Source organism: Danio aesculapii, chromosome 15, assembly GCF_903798145.1.
Source record: "Danio aesculapii chromosome 15, fDanAes4.1, whole genome shotgun sequence".
In the NCBI taxonomy this organism is placed as follows: domain Eukaryota; kingdom Metazoa; phylum Chordata; class Actinopteri; order Cypriniformes; family Danionidae; genus Danio; species Danio aesculapii.
The window spans coordinates 11,463,667-11,479,864 of NC_079449.1; the positions used below are offsets into that span (position 1 = coordinate 11,463,667).

A 16,198-nucleotide genomic window follows, 5' to 3' on the forward strand; every position below is an offset into this window, starting at 1 on the left:
AGCAAGACGAGGGAAACTTTTCTATCGTGGCACACCAACTGCCGTTTTTGAGGATTATGCTCCAGAGGTAATGGAAGAAGGCTCCAAATACAGAGACATGATGTCCGAGCTATATGGGCTCGGACTTAGACCAGTTCTGCTGTTTCCAGCCAGATTAACGATTGTTACATAGACCGGAGAGAGAAAGAGACTTTCGTCGGTTGCAGAAGTTAAAAGACTTTGTCGCATCTGCTCGTCTTGCGGAGGTCTGAGGTCGGCATCTTCACAGCACAGCACAGCACTTTTTGTATCAACATATCTGGATTGATTGGCGATGCTAATATAAAAATTAACATAGTATGCTACTTTTTGATCGATACCTGTAAGTGCCTTGCATTCTAAATGGTATACTCTTGCAGACGGTTTTTTTTTTTTGGCCATTTTAAATTTATTCTTTCTGTTACAAGGACCTGCTCTGAAGTGCAATAGCTATATACAGCCTTTTTTTTCTCTTCATTTTATTATTATAATATTTATATTAGATATATATATATATATATATATATATATATATATATATATATATATATATATATATATATATATATATATATATTTTTTTTTTTTTTTATTATATATATATATATATATATATATATATATATATATATATATATATATATATATATATATATATATATATATTATTTCTTTCTAAAATATACTTTTTATACTTATTTGAGAGTGAGACGCTAGAAGTCTGATATTGTTAGAACACGCTGAGCTGTTGTGCTCTGGTATGGATCGTACAGTGGAGGGAAATTTCAATGAGGGCACATTCAAGATGTGTGTGTGTTTTTTTTTCCCCCTTTTTGTCTTTTTTTTCTTTTCTTCTCTTCTCTCTCTTTCCCCAGTACAGAAAACAGAACACCTTGCAATTTCAAGTTCCCTTAGCCTATACAGCATGCTAAATGGCTACTGGCTTCTATAAGAAGGGTAAAGCTGTGCGCCTGATTTCCTGGAACACTAAAGGAATGAATAGTGCTGTGAAGGTTGGTAAGGTAATGACGCAGCTTCAATATCTAAAAGGAGACATTATATTCATGCAAGAAACACACCTAATAACAAAAGATGCTCAGTGAATTAAGAGGGCTTGGATGAGTCATATATTTTTATTCTAAATTCTCTGCTAAAGCTAAAGGGGCAGCTATTATTATCAGCAAAAATGTGACTGAAAATGTTAATGGCCGCTATATGATAGTCTCTGGCTCCCTACTAAACCTGTCAGTAATTCTAGTATCTGTGTACGCTCCAAACTGGGATGATTAAAAGTTTTTTATTAACCTCTTTGCCAAAATTCAGAATACAGATAAGCACCTTATCCTTGTTGGAGGAGACATTAACCTTGTACAGGACACAATGCTTGACAAGTCATCTACAAAGCAAATTAAATTATCTAATTTAGCCAAAGTATTAATTGACTACTCTTCACATTTGGGGATATCAGACCCATGGAGATTAAATAATCCCCAGAGTAAAGTCTTTTCTTTCTTTTCTCAACCTCACTAATCCTTTTCCCGAATTGACTCTTTTCTGATTGACAACAAATTGTTAAATTTTGTTACCAATGGTAATTATCATCCGATAGTGATTTCAGATCACGCACCCACTACACTCGACATTGACTCTACCTCTACAGTTGTTGCTCCACCCCTTTGGAAATTTAGCTCTCACCTATTAACAAATCAGGAATTTGAAAGCCTTCTGGCTGCTCAAATTAGCTACTACATTGAATTCAATGATATACCTGGAGTCAAGAGTGGGTTTCTATGGGAAGCTCTAAAAGCCTACATTAGAGGCCAGGTTATTTCTTTTGCCTCACACATACGAAAAGTAGAAAAGAATAACAGTCAGCGCATTATTGACAACCTTTGTAAAATTGATGAAGCTTATACTATCTCACCTTCCCCTGCTCTTTATAAAAAACATCTTTTATTACAGTCACAATACGATTGCATGATGACACACATTGTTGAGAGAAGATTACACCAATCCAAGCAACGCTTCTTTGAACATGGTGATAAAGCAGGCAGACTTTAAGCGCAACAGGCCCGTGCTTCCAGTACCACTAGACAAAAACATAAAATCAAATCCCCTAATGGCAGTTTCACTACTGATCCAACCGAAATTAACAGTATGTTTGTTGACTTCTATACCAACCTTTATTCCTCTCAACATTCATCAGCATCTTTATCAACTCCAAACCCTTTAGAAGATTTGATATATCCAAAATTGACATAGACATCTCTAAAAAGCTTGGTAACCCCATATCTCTGCAAGAAATCCATGATGCTATTAGGTTAATGCAAAAATGGGAAGTCCCCAGGCCCGGATGGGTTTACAGTTGAATTCTACAAAGCATACTCTACTTTACTAATACCAGTATTAGTCAGGATGTACAATGATTCTTTTCAAACAGGCCAATTACCTGAAACCCTTTATACAGCTTCTATATCACTACTTTTAAAAAAGATAAAGATCCCAAAGCTTGTGAAAATTATAGACCGATTTCCTAGATTGTAACGTAGACTGTAGGATATTAGCTAAAATTCTTGCCTTTGCATTCAAGAAATAATGCCTCAAATTATTTCATTAAACCAAACAGGCTTTACATTAAAAAAAGACATTCTTTTTTAACACCCGAAGATTACTTAATATAATTTCTTCCCCTTCAACCAGTACCCCTGAAATTGTACTATCATTAGATGCGAAGAAAGCTTTCGACCACGTAGAGTGGGATTACCTCTTTTTTGCGTTAGAAAAATTTGGATTTGACCCTAATTTCATTTCCTGGATTAAACTGTTGTATACTCGCCCTTCCGCATCGATACACACCAACGGCAACCGCTCCTCACCCTTTTTACTTCACTGAGAGACACATCAGGGCTTTCCACTCTCCCCACTACTATTTAATATTGCCATTGAACCACTAGCCATACGGCTTCATAGCAATGATGCCTTCCAAGGCGTCACTTGTTATGATCAAGTACATAAACTCTCTCCTCTCCCTTTACGCAGATGACTTATTGTTATATATTTCAGACCCCTTTGGCTCTCTCCCACCCATACTTTCAATTCTGGACCAGTTTGGTGGCTTTCAGGATACAAGATTAATTTTCAAAGAGTGAATTATTTTTTATTAATCAGCTGGCTAAAGACCTCCCTTACTCTTCATTTCCTTTTCAGTTAGCTTTAGAAGGGTTGAAGTATCATGGTATATTTGTTACAGGTTCTTTTAAAGATTTATTTCTTAAAAATTTCATACCACTTTTAGATAAATGCAAATCAGATATAGCTCCCTGGGGTTCCCTCCCCCTTTCCATAATAGGTCGGGTAAACCTTATAAAAAGGATAATTCTTCCCGAGTTTTTATACCTTTTTCAACATGTTCCAGTCTCCATGAATAAATAATTTTTTACTAACCTAGAGCAACTTTTGCGCAGGTTCATTTGGTGTAACAAACCAGCTCGCATCAGAAAGTCAGTTCTTTAGCTTCCCAAATCTGAAGGGGGTCTTGCTCTTCCAAATTTTAAATATTACTTTTGGGCTTGTAATATTATCAAAATACTTTATTGGATTGGTCACAATTCAGTGTTCCTGACCCGCCTTGGACACATAGAGTTATCTGCCCTTTTCACATTGTCTATGTTCTAGAGTCTATTCCCAACTTCCCCTTGAAATACACAAAGCATCAAACAACCCAATAGTTATTAACACTATGAAAATTTGGCAGCAGTTTAGAAAACACTTTGGTCTTCATAGTGCCTCAATTCATATGCCAATTTCCAATAACCATTTATTCTCTCCCTCTATATTAGATCATGTTTTTAATACTTTGTCAATGAAAAGCCTAGCCACTTTAAACGATTTGTATGATAACAATGTTTTCTCCTCCTTTTCACTCCTATCAACTAAATTTGATTACCCTAACAACCATCTTTTCCGTTTCAAGTGAGACATTTTGCTCAAAAACTGTTCCCCCATTTTCCTAATCACCTTTGTCTATCTGTTTTCTGTGCTTGTGCTGGGTTTTTTTTCCCCCCGATCTCACACTGCCCTACTTCAATGGCAGTCTGAGAGGGGATTTTTGTTTTTGCCTCCCTCTTCCCTAATGTATCTTATTTCCTCTTTCTAAAAGCTACATCTCGTCTGACCTGTCTTCCCCTGAAATGTGTGAAGTTTGTGTATGGTCAGGGGGTCCAATTTCACTGCATGTAAAAGTGTATGTGACAAATAAAGGCTTTTAAATCAATCAAACGAAAATGTTGCTTACTTCTGTCTTTGAACCAAAGTACTGCCATGCCTCAATTCACTCTAGTGGATATTTCTCAAATTACAACAGACAGAGCTTTTCTGCTTTTTGATTGGATGATAAAAGTCCAAAATCATGGACAATAGCCTTTAAATTTGGTGAAATGACCCAAAACTCAAAAAATATGACCTGAAAATGGATGCAGGGCCTGCAAGGGTTAAAGTGGCACTAAATGTTCTGAAATATATTTCATAAAAATAAATCACTAGAATATTAAGTAAAGCTCACATTCCATTAAGTTCTTAAATATATAAATAATAATTTTTGATTAGATTTATGCATTTCTAAGAACCAAATGTAGACAACTTTAAAGTTCATTTCTCAATGTTTCTATTGTTTTTTGAACTTTCTGATTCCAGATATTCAAATAGTTGTATCTCGACCAAAAACTCTTCTATTTTGTGATACACCTTACATCAACTGAGAGTAATACATCAGCTGAATAAGTCTCAGTTTCTAAAAAAGAAACCATGTGACTTGTTTTGTGGTCCAGGGTCACAAATATTTATATAAAATAACACAATAAATGCATTCCTTATTTAAGGGACATATTATTTAGGCAAATGACAAAAAATAAATGAAAATACTTTGATTTATTTCTAGGGTTTATGGTCAAAATTTGACAAATGTGAATTATTATTATTTTATTTATCCTGAATATTAGTTCCTACATTTTATTTTATCATTTTAATTTAGACTTTTTTTTATGTGTTCAATGACCTACAAATTTGATATTTGCAAACATTCAGTGACCTGCCTTTTTCTTGTCATCACTGCATTTTGCTTTGTGGACAGAAGATTTGACCAAAATCATAACACATAATTTTACCACATCCAGTGTCATGTCAGTCTTTGGAGTAGTTTACATTATCATCTTATTTCTGGGTCACATTGGAAATTGGCTTGTCATATTTATGACCGGTTTTCAAATGAAGATATAAAAGTTATATTTATTAGTATAATTATGATTTATCATCTTTTAACCATAAAAAATACTGCTATTAAACCATTTCGATTACAAATTATCTGTTTTAGTTGAAGTTCTCTCACAATCAAATGTAAATCTTTGCACTCTTCCAGATAAGTTTGGTGCTGTCGCCAAATTCCAGTAAACGACAAGTAACAAACATGGTCCATATTCAGTAATTTATAAATAAACAGCAGGAGAAAAAGACAGATGTTTTGGCTGTGAGCCTTCGTCAGTGTTACTGGATTACAGTAAATAGCAGTGGGTGGAAGCAGACAAGATATTTTTTTTACACATGCGTGCATTTCTTTAGTCATTGTGCAATATTGTACACTATACTGAAACCACCATTTCCGCCTAATTTTAAATGTACGCAATCACACAGCCCAACAGTGGGCACGCAACATTACTTTTCAGAGTATTTATAACTCTGGAGAGACATATTTCACATAGGCTTTTTTTCTTAGATCACTAAGTGTTCATGTTGAACAATAATAACCAGAGAAGAGACAAAAAAGGAGGGCTGCAGGCCTCAGAATCACACAATTATCTAATCAGTAAAAACAAATCAGCCAATTAGGATGTTGCTTCTAAAAAGTTAAAATCGGAAAAAGATTAGAGAAACACACACAAACACTTACCCCACTTCAGACTACTCTGCATGAGCACTGGGTTTAGGAAGGAGCAGGGACAATTTTGCAGACTTTTGTGAACCAAAACCTGCAGAAAAAAATCAGTAAGAATCTGCATGTTTATTTAAACCTTGTGTAGCATATAGAATTGCATTTATTCAGAATATTTAGTTTTCTATTTATTTTTTAATGCATTTGAAGATGTATTATTGTAGATTTCATGATTTAAATGTATATAACCATTCATGTTAATTAAGGTACAAGCTGTTGTGTTTTAGAACATTCCCTGAACCCGTTGCAACAACCCAGAAACATTACATTTTCCAAAGTTAAATATTATAATAATAAATATTTAGTGATATACAGTTGAAGTCAGAATTATTAGCCCCCTTAGAATTTTTTTCTTCTTTTTTCAATGTTTTCCAAACGATGTTTAACAGAGCAAGGAAATTTTCACAGTATGTCTGATAATATTTTTTCATCTGAAGAGTCTTTTTTATTTCGGCTAGAATAAAAGCAGTTTTTTATTTTTTAAAAGCCATTTTAGGGACAAAATTATTAGCTCCTTTAAGCTATATTTTTTCTTTATAGTCTACAGAACAATCCATCGTGATACAATAAATTGCCTAATTACCCTATCCTGCCTAGTTAACCTAATTAACCTAGTTAAGCCTTTAAATGTCACTTTAAGCTGTATAGGAGTGTCTCGAAAAATATCTAGTAAAATATTATTTACAGTCATCATGGTAAAGATAAAATAAATCCATTATTAGAATTGAGTTATTAAAACTATTATGTTTAGAAATGAGTTGAAAAAATCTTCTCTCCGTTAAACAGAAATTGGGAAAAAAATAAAAAAGTAGTCTAATAATTCTGACTTCAACTGTATTTATACATTTAGATTCTTGTTTTGACTGCACGTGTTTTCTTTTAATGTAGTGTGCTGGGGAGATTTCGAACATGATGAAAACATGACCGAATTCGTCACAGAAAATTCTACCACACAGCCGAATGACACTGAGGGTTTTCAAAAATTGTCTAAATACCTTTATATTGTCCTCATTGTTCTGAGTCTCATTGGAAATGGGCTTGTCATATTTGTGACTGGTTATAAAATGAAGACAACAGTCAACTCCATTTGGTTTCTCAACCTGGCGACTGCAGATTTTATCTTCAGCTTTTCCCCAATACTACACATGATTTCGAACCTCAACAGCTCCATATGTAGTTTTCTCTTGTTTTTGACTCGGCAAAATATGTTTGCAAGCATTTTCTTTCTGACCGTCATCAGTCTGGACCGTTGTCTTTGCACGTGGATGGTTGTATGGGCTAAAAATAAAAGAACTGTGGTCAAAGCCAGGATCGTCTCTCTGCTTGTGTGGGTTTTATCCATCAGCTGCGGTCTTCTTTTCACCTTTTACAATGGCATGGACATGATGCCTCTTGTCATATTTGAATTCATAGTGGGCTTCCTCATCCCCTTCTTAATCATTGCATCTTCATACACAGCTATTGGAGTGCGAGTCAGGCAACTTAAAATGAAAAAGTTCAAGGTTTTTCGGGTCATAGCTGTAGTCTTTTTTGTATGCTGGCTTCCTTATTATGTTAGTGGCATTTATATTACAAATGCTTTTGAGAGTGATTTGTTTGAATCTTTTACATTGGATGCATGGTTTGTAATTGTTTTTATTTCAGTAGCTCAATGGCTGGTTATGTTGAACAGCTGTCTAAATCCCATTCTTTACGTGTTCATGTGTGATGAGTTTAAGAAGACTCTTAAAGAGTCTCTGCTGCTGGTGCTGGAGACAGCCTTTGCTGAAGATCATCTGATGTTTCACGAAGCCTAAAAGCAGACAGAAAACAGCCACACTTACACACACTCACACTGTATCAGCTGCCTGCAACATATTTTGAGAAAAGTATACACAACTTGCTTTGCAAAATTGCAATATATCTTTAGCTGCACTGTAAGAAAGCAGGGTTGTTCCAATTCAAATTGTGGTAAAATAGGGACAAACCCAACTGCTGGGTTACACTTTAATTAAAAAATGTAACACAAAGGTTGAGTTTGTCCACACATTAGCTGAAACAGTATAGCACATTCTACTGTATTTTGTTAATTTTGATTATTTTCACTGTTATTAATACATGTTAATTAGTGTGAATGGCATCAATCTGGTTTGTGTATCGACTAATAAACATTGAGTATTCAGTACATATTTGAAGCTATGCATTGTGGCATGAATATGTTATAAAGTTGCTTTGTTTACCTATATTGATGACTACACTTGTCATTTATTTGCCTTTTATTTGCTGCTTTGCAAGTTTATATTGAAACGATGTTACATTGTTGATTTTTTTATGTTGAATGTTGATGTCTGTTCTTAATAGTGCAATGAATACAATATGTGTATGGTTTTTACATTTTTAAATGCTTAATATTATTAAAGAAAGCTCATGTTCTTTTCTCAAGAAATCCCATGGTCCAAAAATCAATAACATAAACATATTATCAAATAAGTTTTTAAATGAATAATAATGAAATCTTAAATAAACTTGTCTTTTCTGACCTATTTTATGTAATATTAATCACATACAGTTGAAGTCAGAATTATTAGCCCCCCTTTGATTTTTTATATATTTTTAAATATATTTACCAAATTATGTTTAACGGAGCAAGGAAATTTTCACAGTATGTCTGATAATATTTTTTTCTTCTGGAGAAAGTCTTATCTGTTTTATTTCGGCTAGAATAAAAGCAGTTTTTAATTTTTTATAAGCCATTTTAAGGACAAAATTAGCCCCTTTATGCAATATTTTTTTCGACAGTCCTTAGAATAAACCATTGTTATACAATAACTTGCCTAATTACCCTAACCTGCTAGTTAACCTAATTAACATAGTTAAGCCTTTAAATGTCACTTTAAGCTGTATAGAAGTGTCTTGAAAAATATCTAGTCAAATATTATTTACTGTCATCATGGCAAAGATAAAATAAATCAGTTATTAGAAAGGAGTCATTAAAACTATTATGTTTAGAAATGTGTTCTCTGTTAAACAGAAATTGGGGGGGGGGATAAACAGGGGGGGCTAATAATTATGACTTCAACTGTATCTCAAATTGCTGATAATAATAAATATAAAAAGAAAAACATTATTATAAATATATATATATTGCGGAAACTAGCAGTAAATGTCTCACAGAACATGGACTCTGCATGGTGCATCTGGCTTATTGCACAATGTTTTCTTTCCTTTCAAAAGCTTTTTACCTTTTCCTGTGTTGCATATTTGTTCATGGACCCCACAGAAGAGATAAGGTCCATCTGCTTTGTCCTAAAAGTGAATTTTATAAGTCAATAACAGACCTCTACACTATTAATGTTCTTAGAAAAATAAAACATTGTTTTCGTCGGAGAATGCATGAAACTTAAGCCTACTCACCAAATCTAACAGCCCCTGGGCTTTGTTCTTGGACCACTTCTCTTCTCTTAGATGTCATGAAAATGACCAGAAGCATGGCTTTTACTATCACTGTTGAATATTATACTCCAACCCACTGCCTCTCACTTCAGCTCAATGATTTAACGATAGCGGGTAGCAGCAGAGATAAAGGTTTGAAATTTATTCCAAAATGTAGTTTCTAAATTACAAAAAGCATGCTTTAGTGGTAAGCACAGACCCATCAAATTATATCTGATTAATATCCTGTACTGTTCTACTGACAGTGTGAGTAAAAAAATATATGTAAACAATCCTATACACACAGCTTTATTTAAGAGCATTCATTTTGGTGTGAAATTGTTCAGTCAAGCCTAAATGTATTTATTCATTCTCTGGCAAATTAAAGGTTTTTTCAAATGTAAATAAAAGCTGAGAAAGAATTTTTTTCTCCTGTGATGCCTCTTGTACGTCATCTTATTATCCTTTGAGTGAAGCCTGTCATTTGTAGTTTTAATTAAAAGTCATTTTAAGTCCGAATTTAACAGGGATATGAATCATTGTGGATTAGACTGTGTATATATATATATATATATATATATATATGTTTTTTTTTTACACAAAATATATAAAATGGTCGCTTGAAATTAACAGGATGACACCAAAAATAGGGTTGTGGGCCTCAGAATAGCACAATGACCTTTGGTTAGTACAAATTTTGTTTTATTCATTACATAGAATATTTTGAGTTTGCTATTTAAAATTTGAATGTCCTAGAATCAAAATGTATATTGATTCAGTACCACTGGACCATGATCAAGATCCGGGGTGTGACATTGATGTTGTTTAAATTAATGTCGTTGACATCTGATTGGCTTAAGTGAAGAGTTGGTAGAATCTACAGTTCCTATTTTTTTAATTTGTGACTTAACGCTTGAATGTTTCATAACCCACAAATGCACTGTTAATTGAACAGATTTTAATAAAAAAAATTTGTGATGATTAGGGCCAGAAAAAAATAGACTATCTGTACAGAATTTTGTAAAAAAAAAAAAATAAAAAAAAAAAAATAAATCTGCAGATTTATGCTGAAAGATTTTAGGAGTATCATAACTAAAAACTTTTTAACATTTATTTAATGTTTACAATGCAAATCCAATTAGATCCACTAATCCAGTAAACAAAGCAAGTCTCTCATTTAATACATCTGTTACCAGCAATGTGTGAAATCTGGCATTCTATAGAATGTCAAGGAAATGTATAGAATGCCTAAAATCGAATGTCAAGGTACGAAATGATTGCTACTTTTTACATTTCCTAGAATTCTATAGAATGCCGAGTTGATGTGCAGCAAAATATGTAACTGCATATTTTGCAAAATATGCAAATGCAGCAAAATATGCAAATATGTAACTGGCCTACTTCTGCAAAATATGCAAAAAAGTCAGCAAAATATGTAACTGGCCTATTTCTGCCATTTTTCTAGCCCCTGATGTTAGTGGTGGCCCTTGGGTCATTGTTTGATGGCAATTGAAGCACATGAGTGTTGAACGTTATTGTAAGACAGCGTTCTGCGGTCAATGTTTTTCTGGTAAGAACATCATATGCTTTATTTAATATTCCTTCAACTTTAAAATTCGTAATGATCAATAAAGGCTTTTGTTGTGCTCTTCTGACACTTTGACTAAATTAGGGATGTCCAAATTCGGTCTTGAAGGGCCAGTGTCCTACTGAGTTTAGCTCCAACTTGCTACAACGCTCCTGTCAGGTTTCTAGTATATCTAGTAAGAACTGGATTAGCTGGTTCAGGTGTGTTTGATTAGGGTGAGAGCTAAACACTGGCCCTCAAGGACTGAGTATGGACACCCCTGGCCCAAATGATACTTGTCAGTTTATATAATGCCTAGGAATTGTATAGAATGCCTAGGAAAAGTGCAAAATCTTTACAAAAACTGATATTTGATATTTTGCCAAAACCCATGAGGCTCATTCTAAACATTTCCTAGGCATTCCATACAATAACCGGGATTCCACACACCGCTGTTAACATATCACCTAAAAAATAGAAAATATTAGTATACACACTATATTGTAAATAAAATAAATGAATGTTTTCATATTAGACAATAACATTACTGAAATTAATAAAAAAACTTAATAAATATAAATTGACACATTTACACAAGTAAATACATAGATGTGATGATGGGCTAAGAATCTGTGGATTTCTGTGCACGCAGATTCCGTGTGGGCTTAGTTATGATTTAACTAGCTAGGTTACTGTTGCCCATATGTTCAAACGAAACTCCTTCATTACGTTTCCCACTGTATATTTAGATTCATAATGCACTATATTGTATTTTACAAGCAAATACTGAAGATAATGAATAATGAAAAGCTGAGAACAGAAAACAAGAATGTTGCAGAACTCATAAAATGATTTAAATCAATAAACACATTAAATCCAGTTTTAGAACTGTAAATTTATTTAAAATTCCAAGTGTTTTTTGTTGTGGTTTACAGATAAACACATTACAAAATCAATCACTTGCATATTTTAGGCTAGCTTCTTATTCAATAATTTGGTGTAACTAATTCACTCTGCTTGAAAGCTTCCCGCTTGCAAATGTTACCAAATTCTCTTAACAGTTGCTCTAACGTTCATACATTTCTTTAAGGATTTTTATGCTCTCGCTGTATCTCAGCTGGTTCTTGCTGGAGGCCTCCTTCCACCTAAAACATATAAACAAGTCATAAGTAACATACATAATGCAGTTATAAATATTAACCTCCACTAAATCCCCATAATTTTAAGAGTAATGAAAGACTGAAAAAGTAAAAGCATACTTCTGTCTAATTTTCTTCCAGCGTTTGATATGATTGAACATTAGTGCCGAGGTGCCTGCTGCAGTGTCTATGGACTAAAAAAAATGTGCAACATGTAAATCATCTTATGACTTGAGAGATAAAAAATGATCACATCTATACCGAAACAAGTTTACTCATCACATTTCTTAATAACTGGTTAAAAGTTCTAAGACAGCGACTTTATCTAAGTTCCTGTCAAAGGTGTTGCTTAAATGCAGATCTTTAAAGATTTGAACTTCCTGAACATTTTCCACCAAGCCCACCTGATTCTCTGTCGTTTTCTCTACTGGTGGAATCCTGAGATTTACAGCTTCGCCTGATGAACTGACTGGACAGGAAACAGGTGGAGGAAGCTTGTAGATGTTCTGTCCTTTGCCGTTCAGCATGTCAGTCATCTAAAAGTTGAAGAATCAAAGTTTCCCTCAACTGTGATGCTTATTTTGGCATAATATATTCCAAGTGAAGCCAAGGACAATCCTCAGTGGTAATAGGAACCTTGTAGGCATATTCAAAAGAAAAAGATTAATTTATCTCTCCATTGGGTAAAGGAATTCAGATGGGAAAGGGAAGGCGGATGCAGATGCATTAATAACAGCAACAATTTAACTCTGATGACAGCCTTACAATTAAAAGGTTACTGAAAAGTTATATAACACATGCTGCTGAGGGCCAAGACATGCGTTTTTAATTCTTCTTTTGCTCCATGGAAAGTCCTTAGAAGAATGAGCCAACCGCACCCTAAACGAGCGTGCCAAGTAAAACACAACTCTGACATGATTTATAAAGAATAATGATTTAGTAAAATCTATTCTTCATGATTTTATAGTAACGTCTATAGCAAAACGAGCAATAGAATGTATTATAGTAAGAATAAAAGGGCACGTGATTCTACTGTGTGTTTACATAAGGAGGTTTAAGCTTAACCTTGTCCCTATGAGAATTAAATAATATTACAATTTCTTGCTAAACAAATGATGAGCTTATCTAAAAAAAAAAAATATGCATGGATTGTAGACACTTTAATGACTATTTCAGTTCACTTTTGAAATTCCTTGGTATTTGCTGGATCGTGGGAACTGTTACAAGGGACTCCATTGCCAGAATTACTTAAGTAGAAGTTCATCAGTCAAGAAAGTCTCACTTTAAAAAAGATGATGCTAGTCTTTAAATATGTAGATTCATTGCCCAAATAAGAGTTTTTACAATGAACTTCTGCTTTTCTAAGGAATGGTGGAATTCTACTGTAACTACATAACTAACTAATCCTTGAAAAGTGAACCAAAATGTATTTAACATGTCACAAGGGAAAACAGTTGTCCTATCCTGCTCTAAATGTGGCAAAAAAGTTATTAAATGTATATAAATTAGACATTAAATTAAATAAATTATATACATTTATTTTTTGTGTATAATTTATACACATTTAATTACATTTTACCACATTAAAATAAGATTTAAAATACAAGTTAATTTGTTAAGCAATTGGGTCAAACTGATCTCTCGCTCAACCACTCTATAGTTCATTTTCAATTAGGTTAAGACCACCTTGTTCAGGCAATTATCAAAAAAGCTGTTTGCAGATGCAAGTGTTACTGCCGTATTCATACATGCTTAAACTTCACTGAGCAAGAAACTGCACAAGATTTTGAACACAAATGCTCCAAAAGAGCCAGGTGTGAACAGGTCCAGACTCAAAGCCATTTGGATTGATAAGTTCAATGACCTGAACAGGACAAGTATTTAAAATGGTTGTATAGTGAATGTTTGGTGTGACCTCTTCCTCCCCAGAGCTGTGAGGAGGGCTGGGTGCCGTTCTCTCTCGCATTGCAGGGTTGTTTCTCATCCATGCCCGACAAATGGGATACAGTGGCGTGGTGGTGCTAAACTGAGCCAAGTCTACACTGCGGTCAAATAACTTGATGATATAAGCATCTGTGGAGAAGATAAGACATTGAGCATGTGAAAAAACAGGAAATGACCCCCGAAAAAAAAATGCTGAAAAACATAAATCTCTTGTATATTTGTTCACACTTGGCAAAAAAAAGATGATTATGATAAGATCTAAAAAAAAAAAATAATACAAAAAAAAAGATATACTCCCTCAACATATCACAGACCAAACATGTATGAAAAGCCAACAGCATTTTTCTTAAATAAGATAAAACAATTTACCTTTCTGTAAAATACTAAATTAGCTACATATGCAAAGAGAAACTTCAAATGCATTACAGTAAGTAGCTTTTTTTCTGGTTACTTTCAATCGAAGTATTCAAGGGCACAATTTTTAAATAAAATGAATTACTATCTACACTCACTGGCCACTTTATTAGGCACACCTTACTAGTACCCAGTTGGGTATCCCCTCACCATCCCATGGATCAATGCTTTCATGTTGTGGATGCCAAATTTTGACCCTACCATCCGAATGTAGCAGTAGAAATCGAGACTCATCAGACCAGGCAACGTTTTTCCAATCTTATATTGTCCAATTTTGGTGAGCCTGTCTCCTGTTTCCTGTTCTTAGCTGACAGGAGTGGCACCTGGTGTGGTCTTCTGCTGTTGCAGCCAATCTGCCTCAAGGTTGGACGTGTTGTGCGTTCAGAGATGCTCTTCTACATACCTCGGTTGTAACGAGTGGTTATTTGCGTTACTGTTGCCTTTCTATCAGCTGAAACCAGTCTGGCCATTCTCATATGACCTCTTGCATCAATAAGGCATTTGCTTCCACAGAACTGCCACTCACTGGATAATTTATCTTATTCAGATCATTCTCAGTAAACCATATAGATGGTTGTGCGTGAAAATCCCAGTAGATCAGCAGTTTCTGAAATACTAGGACCAGCCCGTCTGGCACTAACAACCATGCCACATTCAAAGTCTCTTAAATCATTTTTCTTCCCCATTCTAATGCTCGGTTTGAACTGCGGCAGATCGTCTTGACCATGCCTACATGCCTAAATGCATTGAGTTGCTGCCATGTGATTGGCTGATTAGAAATCTGCGTTAACGAGCAGTTGGACAGGTGTACCTAATAAAGTGGCCAGTGAGTGTAGTAGATAAGGCAAAATTAGATGGCAATGTAAAAACAAAATATCCTAATTTTGCTGGTGCTATTTCCAAAAATGAGAGGAGTACAGTATGCAGAGCATGTGAAACTGCTTTCAATCTAACCCTTACTTTGTTTGTGCTGGTTAGTTTCAGCTAGACTATCATCCATCTCCTTACGCTTCTTCCTTCTGTGTTGTGGGAATCGTGATGATGGTCTGTGAGAAGCATAAAGAGGCTCTTGAAGCAAACTCAACCAATCCATTAGGAAATTATTATTTGATGCTCTGTTTGTATCGCTATTGTAAATATTTATAAAACACACATTTAAATGTTGAAGAGCTTTAAGAGGGTCAAACAGCAGAGTAGTTAGGGTATGTGACATACTCATACTTAAGATATAATAACCATGATTTTGCTGCCAATACAATAATAAATTATGTTAGAAGTAGCTGCTGAGGCTGTTTTATTTAATGTATTCTGCAAAATAAATGTGAGATGATTTTGCTTGCCTTTTGCCTGCAGAAGTAGGTGACAAATCTCTGTTGAAAAGCAAGAATGCAAAATAAAGAGAGAGAAGAATGAATAAATAAACATATAAATAATCCATTCCAGGTGCAAACACACAAACACAGACACAAAATCCTGTATATGCTTACTTGGTCAAAGAATCTGCCACCATTTTCCCAGAATCCTCTTCATTTTGCTCTCTGTAAAAGAAAGAGAACATAAAATGGCTTTTAGTTGGCATCTGTACAGACCGTTTATTCGCTTTAATTACTGCTACACTACTTCCTATTCCTTTGCGGTGCTCTTGGGGAACAAATTAATGCATTACTGCTCACGATGCATAATTTGATCTTTCTTTAAAAAAGGAGAAGGGAAAACTATGAG

The 16,198-nt window shown here is 34.3% G+C and overlaps 2 protein-coding genes across 2 annotated transcripts in view; one reads left to right on the forward strand and one right to left on the reverse strand.

The window, feature by feature from the left end:
* The first annotated feature begins 950 nt into the window (after positions 1-950).
* Positions 951-7,845, forward strand: LOC130242076 (C3a anaphylatoxin chemotactic receptor-like). The gene is made up of 2 exons (XM_056474092.1): positions 951-1,035; positions 6,890-7,845. Exons 1-2 carry the CDS (start codon positions 951-953, stop codon positions 7,795-7,797), a joined length of 993 nt encoding a protein of 330 aa, XP_056330067.1. The 3' UTR covers positions 7,798-7,845.
* A 4,009-nt stretch (positions 7,846-11,854) lies between these two features.
* lin37 (lin-37 DREAM MuvB core complex component) overlaps positions 11,855-16,198 on the reverse strand; it is a 6,895-nt gene continuing 2,551 nt past the window's right edge. The window contains exons 4-10 of the mRNA XM_056473570.1: positions 15,964-16,014; positions 15,817-15,846; positions 15,437-15,522; positions 14,034-14,191; positions 12,523-12,654; positions 12,239-12,312; positions 11,855-12,124 (exon numbers count right to left, since the gene is read on the reverse strand). Of these exons, the coding sequence (XP_056329545.1) occupies positions 12,046-12,124; positions 12,239-12,312; positions 12,523-12,654; positions 14,034-14,191; positions 15,437-15,522; positions 15,817-15,846; positions 15,964-16,014 (610 nt within the window). The 3' untranslated portion in view covers positions 11,855-12,045. The remainder of the gene's footprint in view (positions 12,125-12,238; positions 12,313-12,522; positions 12,655-14,033; positions 14,192-15,436; positions 15,523-15,816; positions 15,847-15,963; positions 16,015-16,198) is intronic.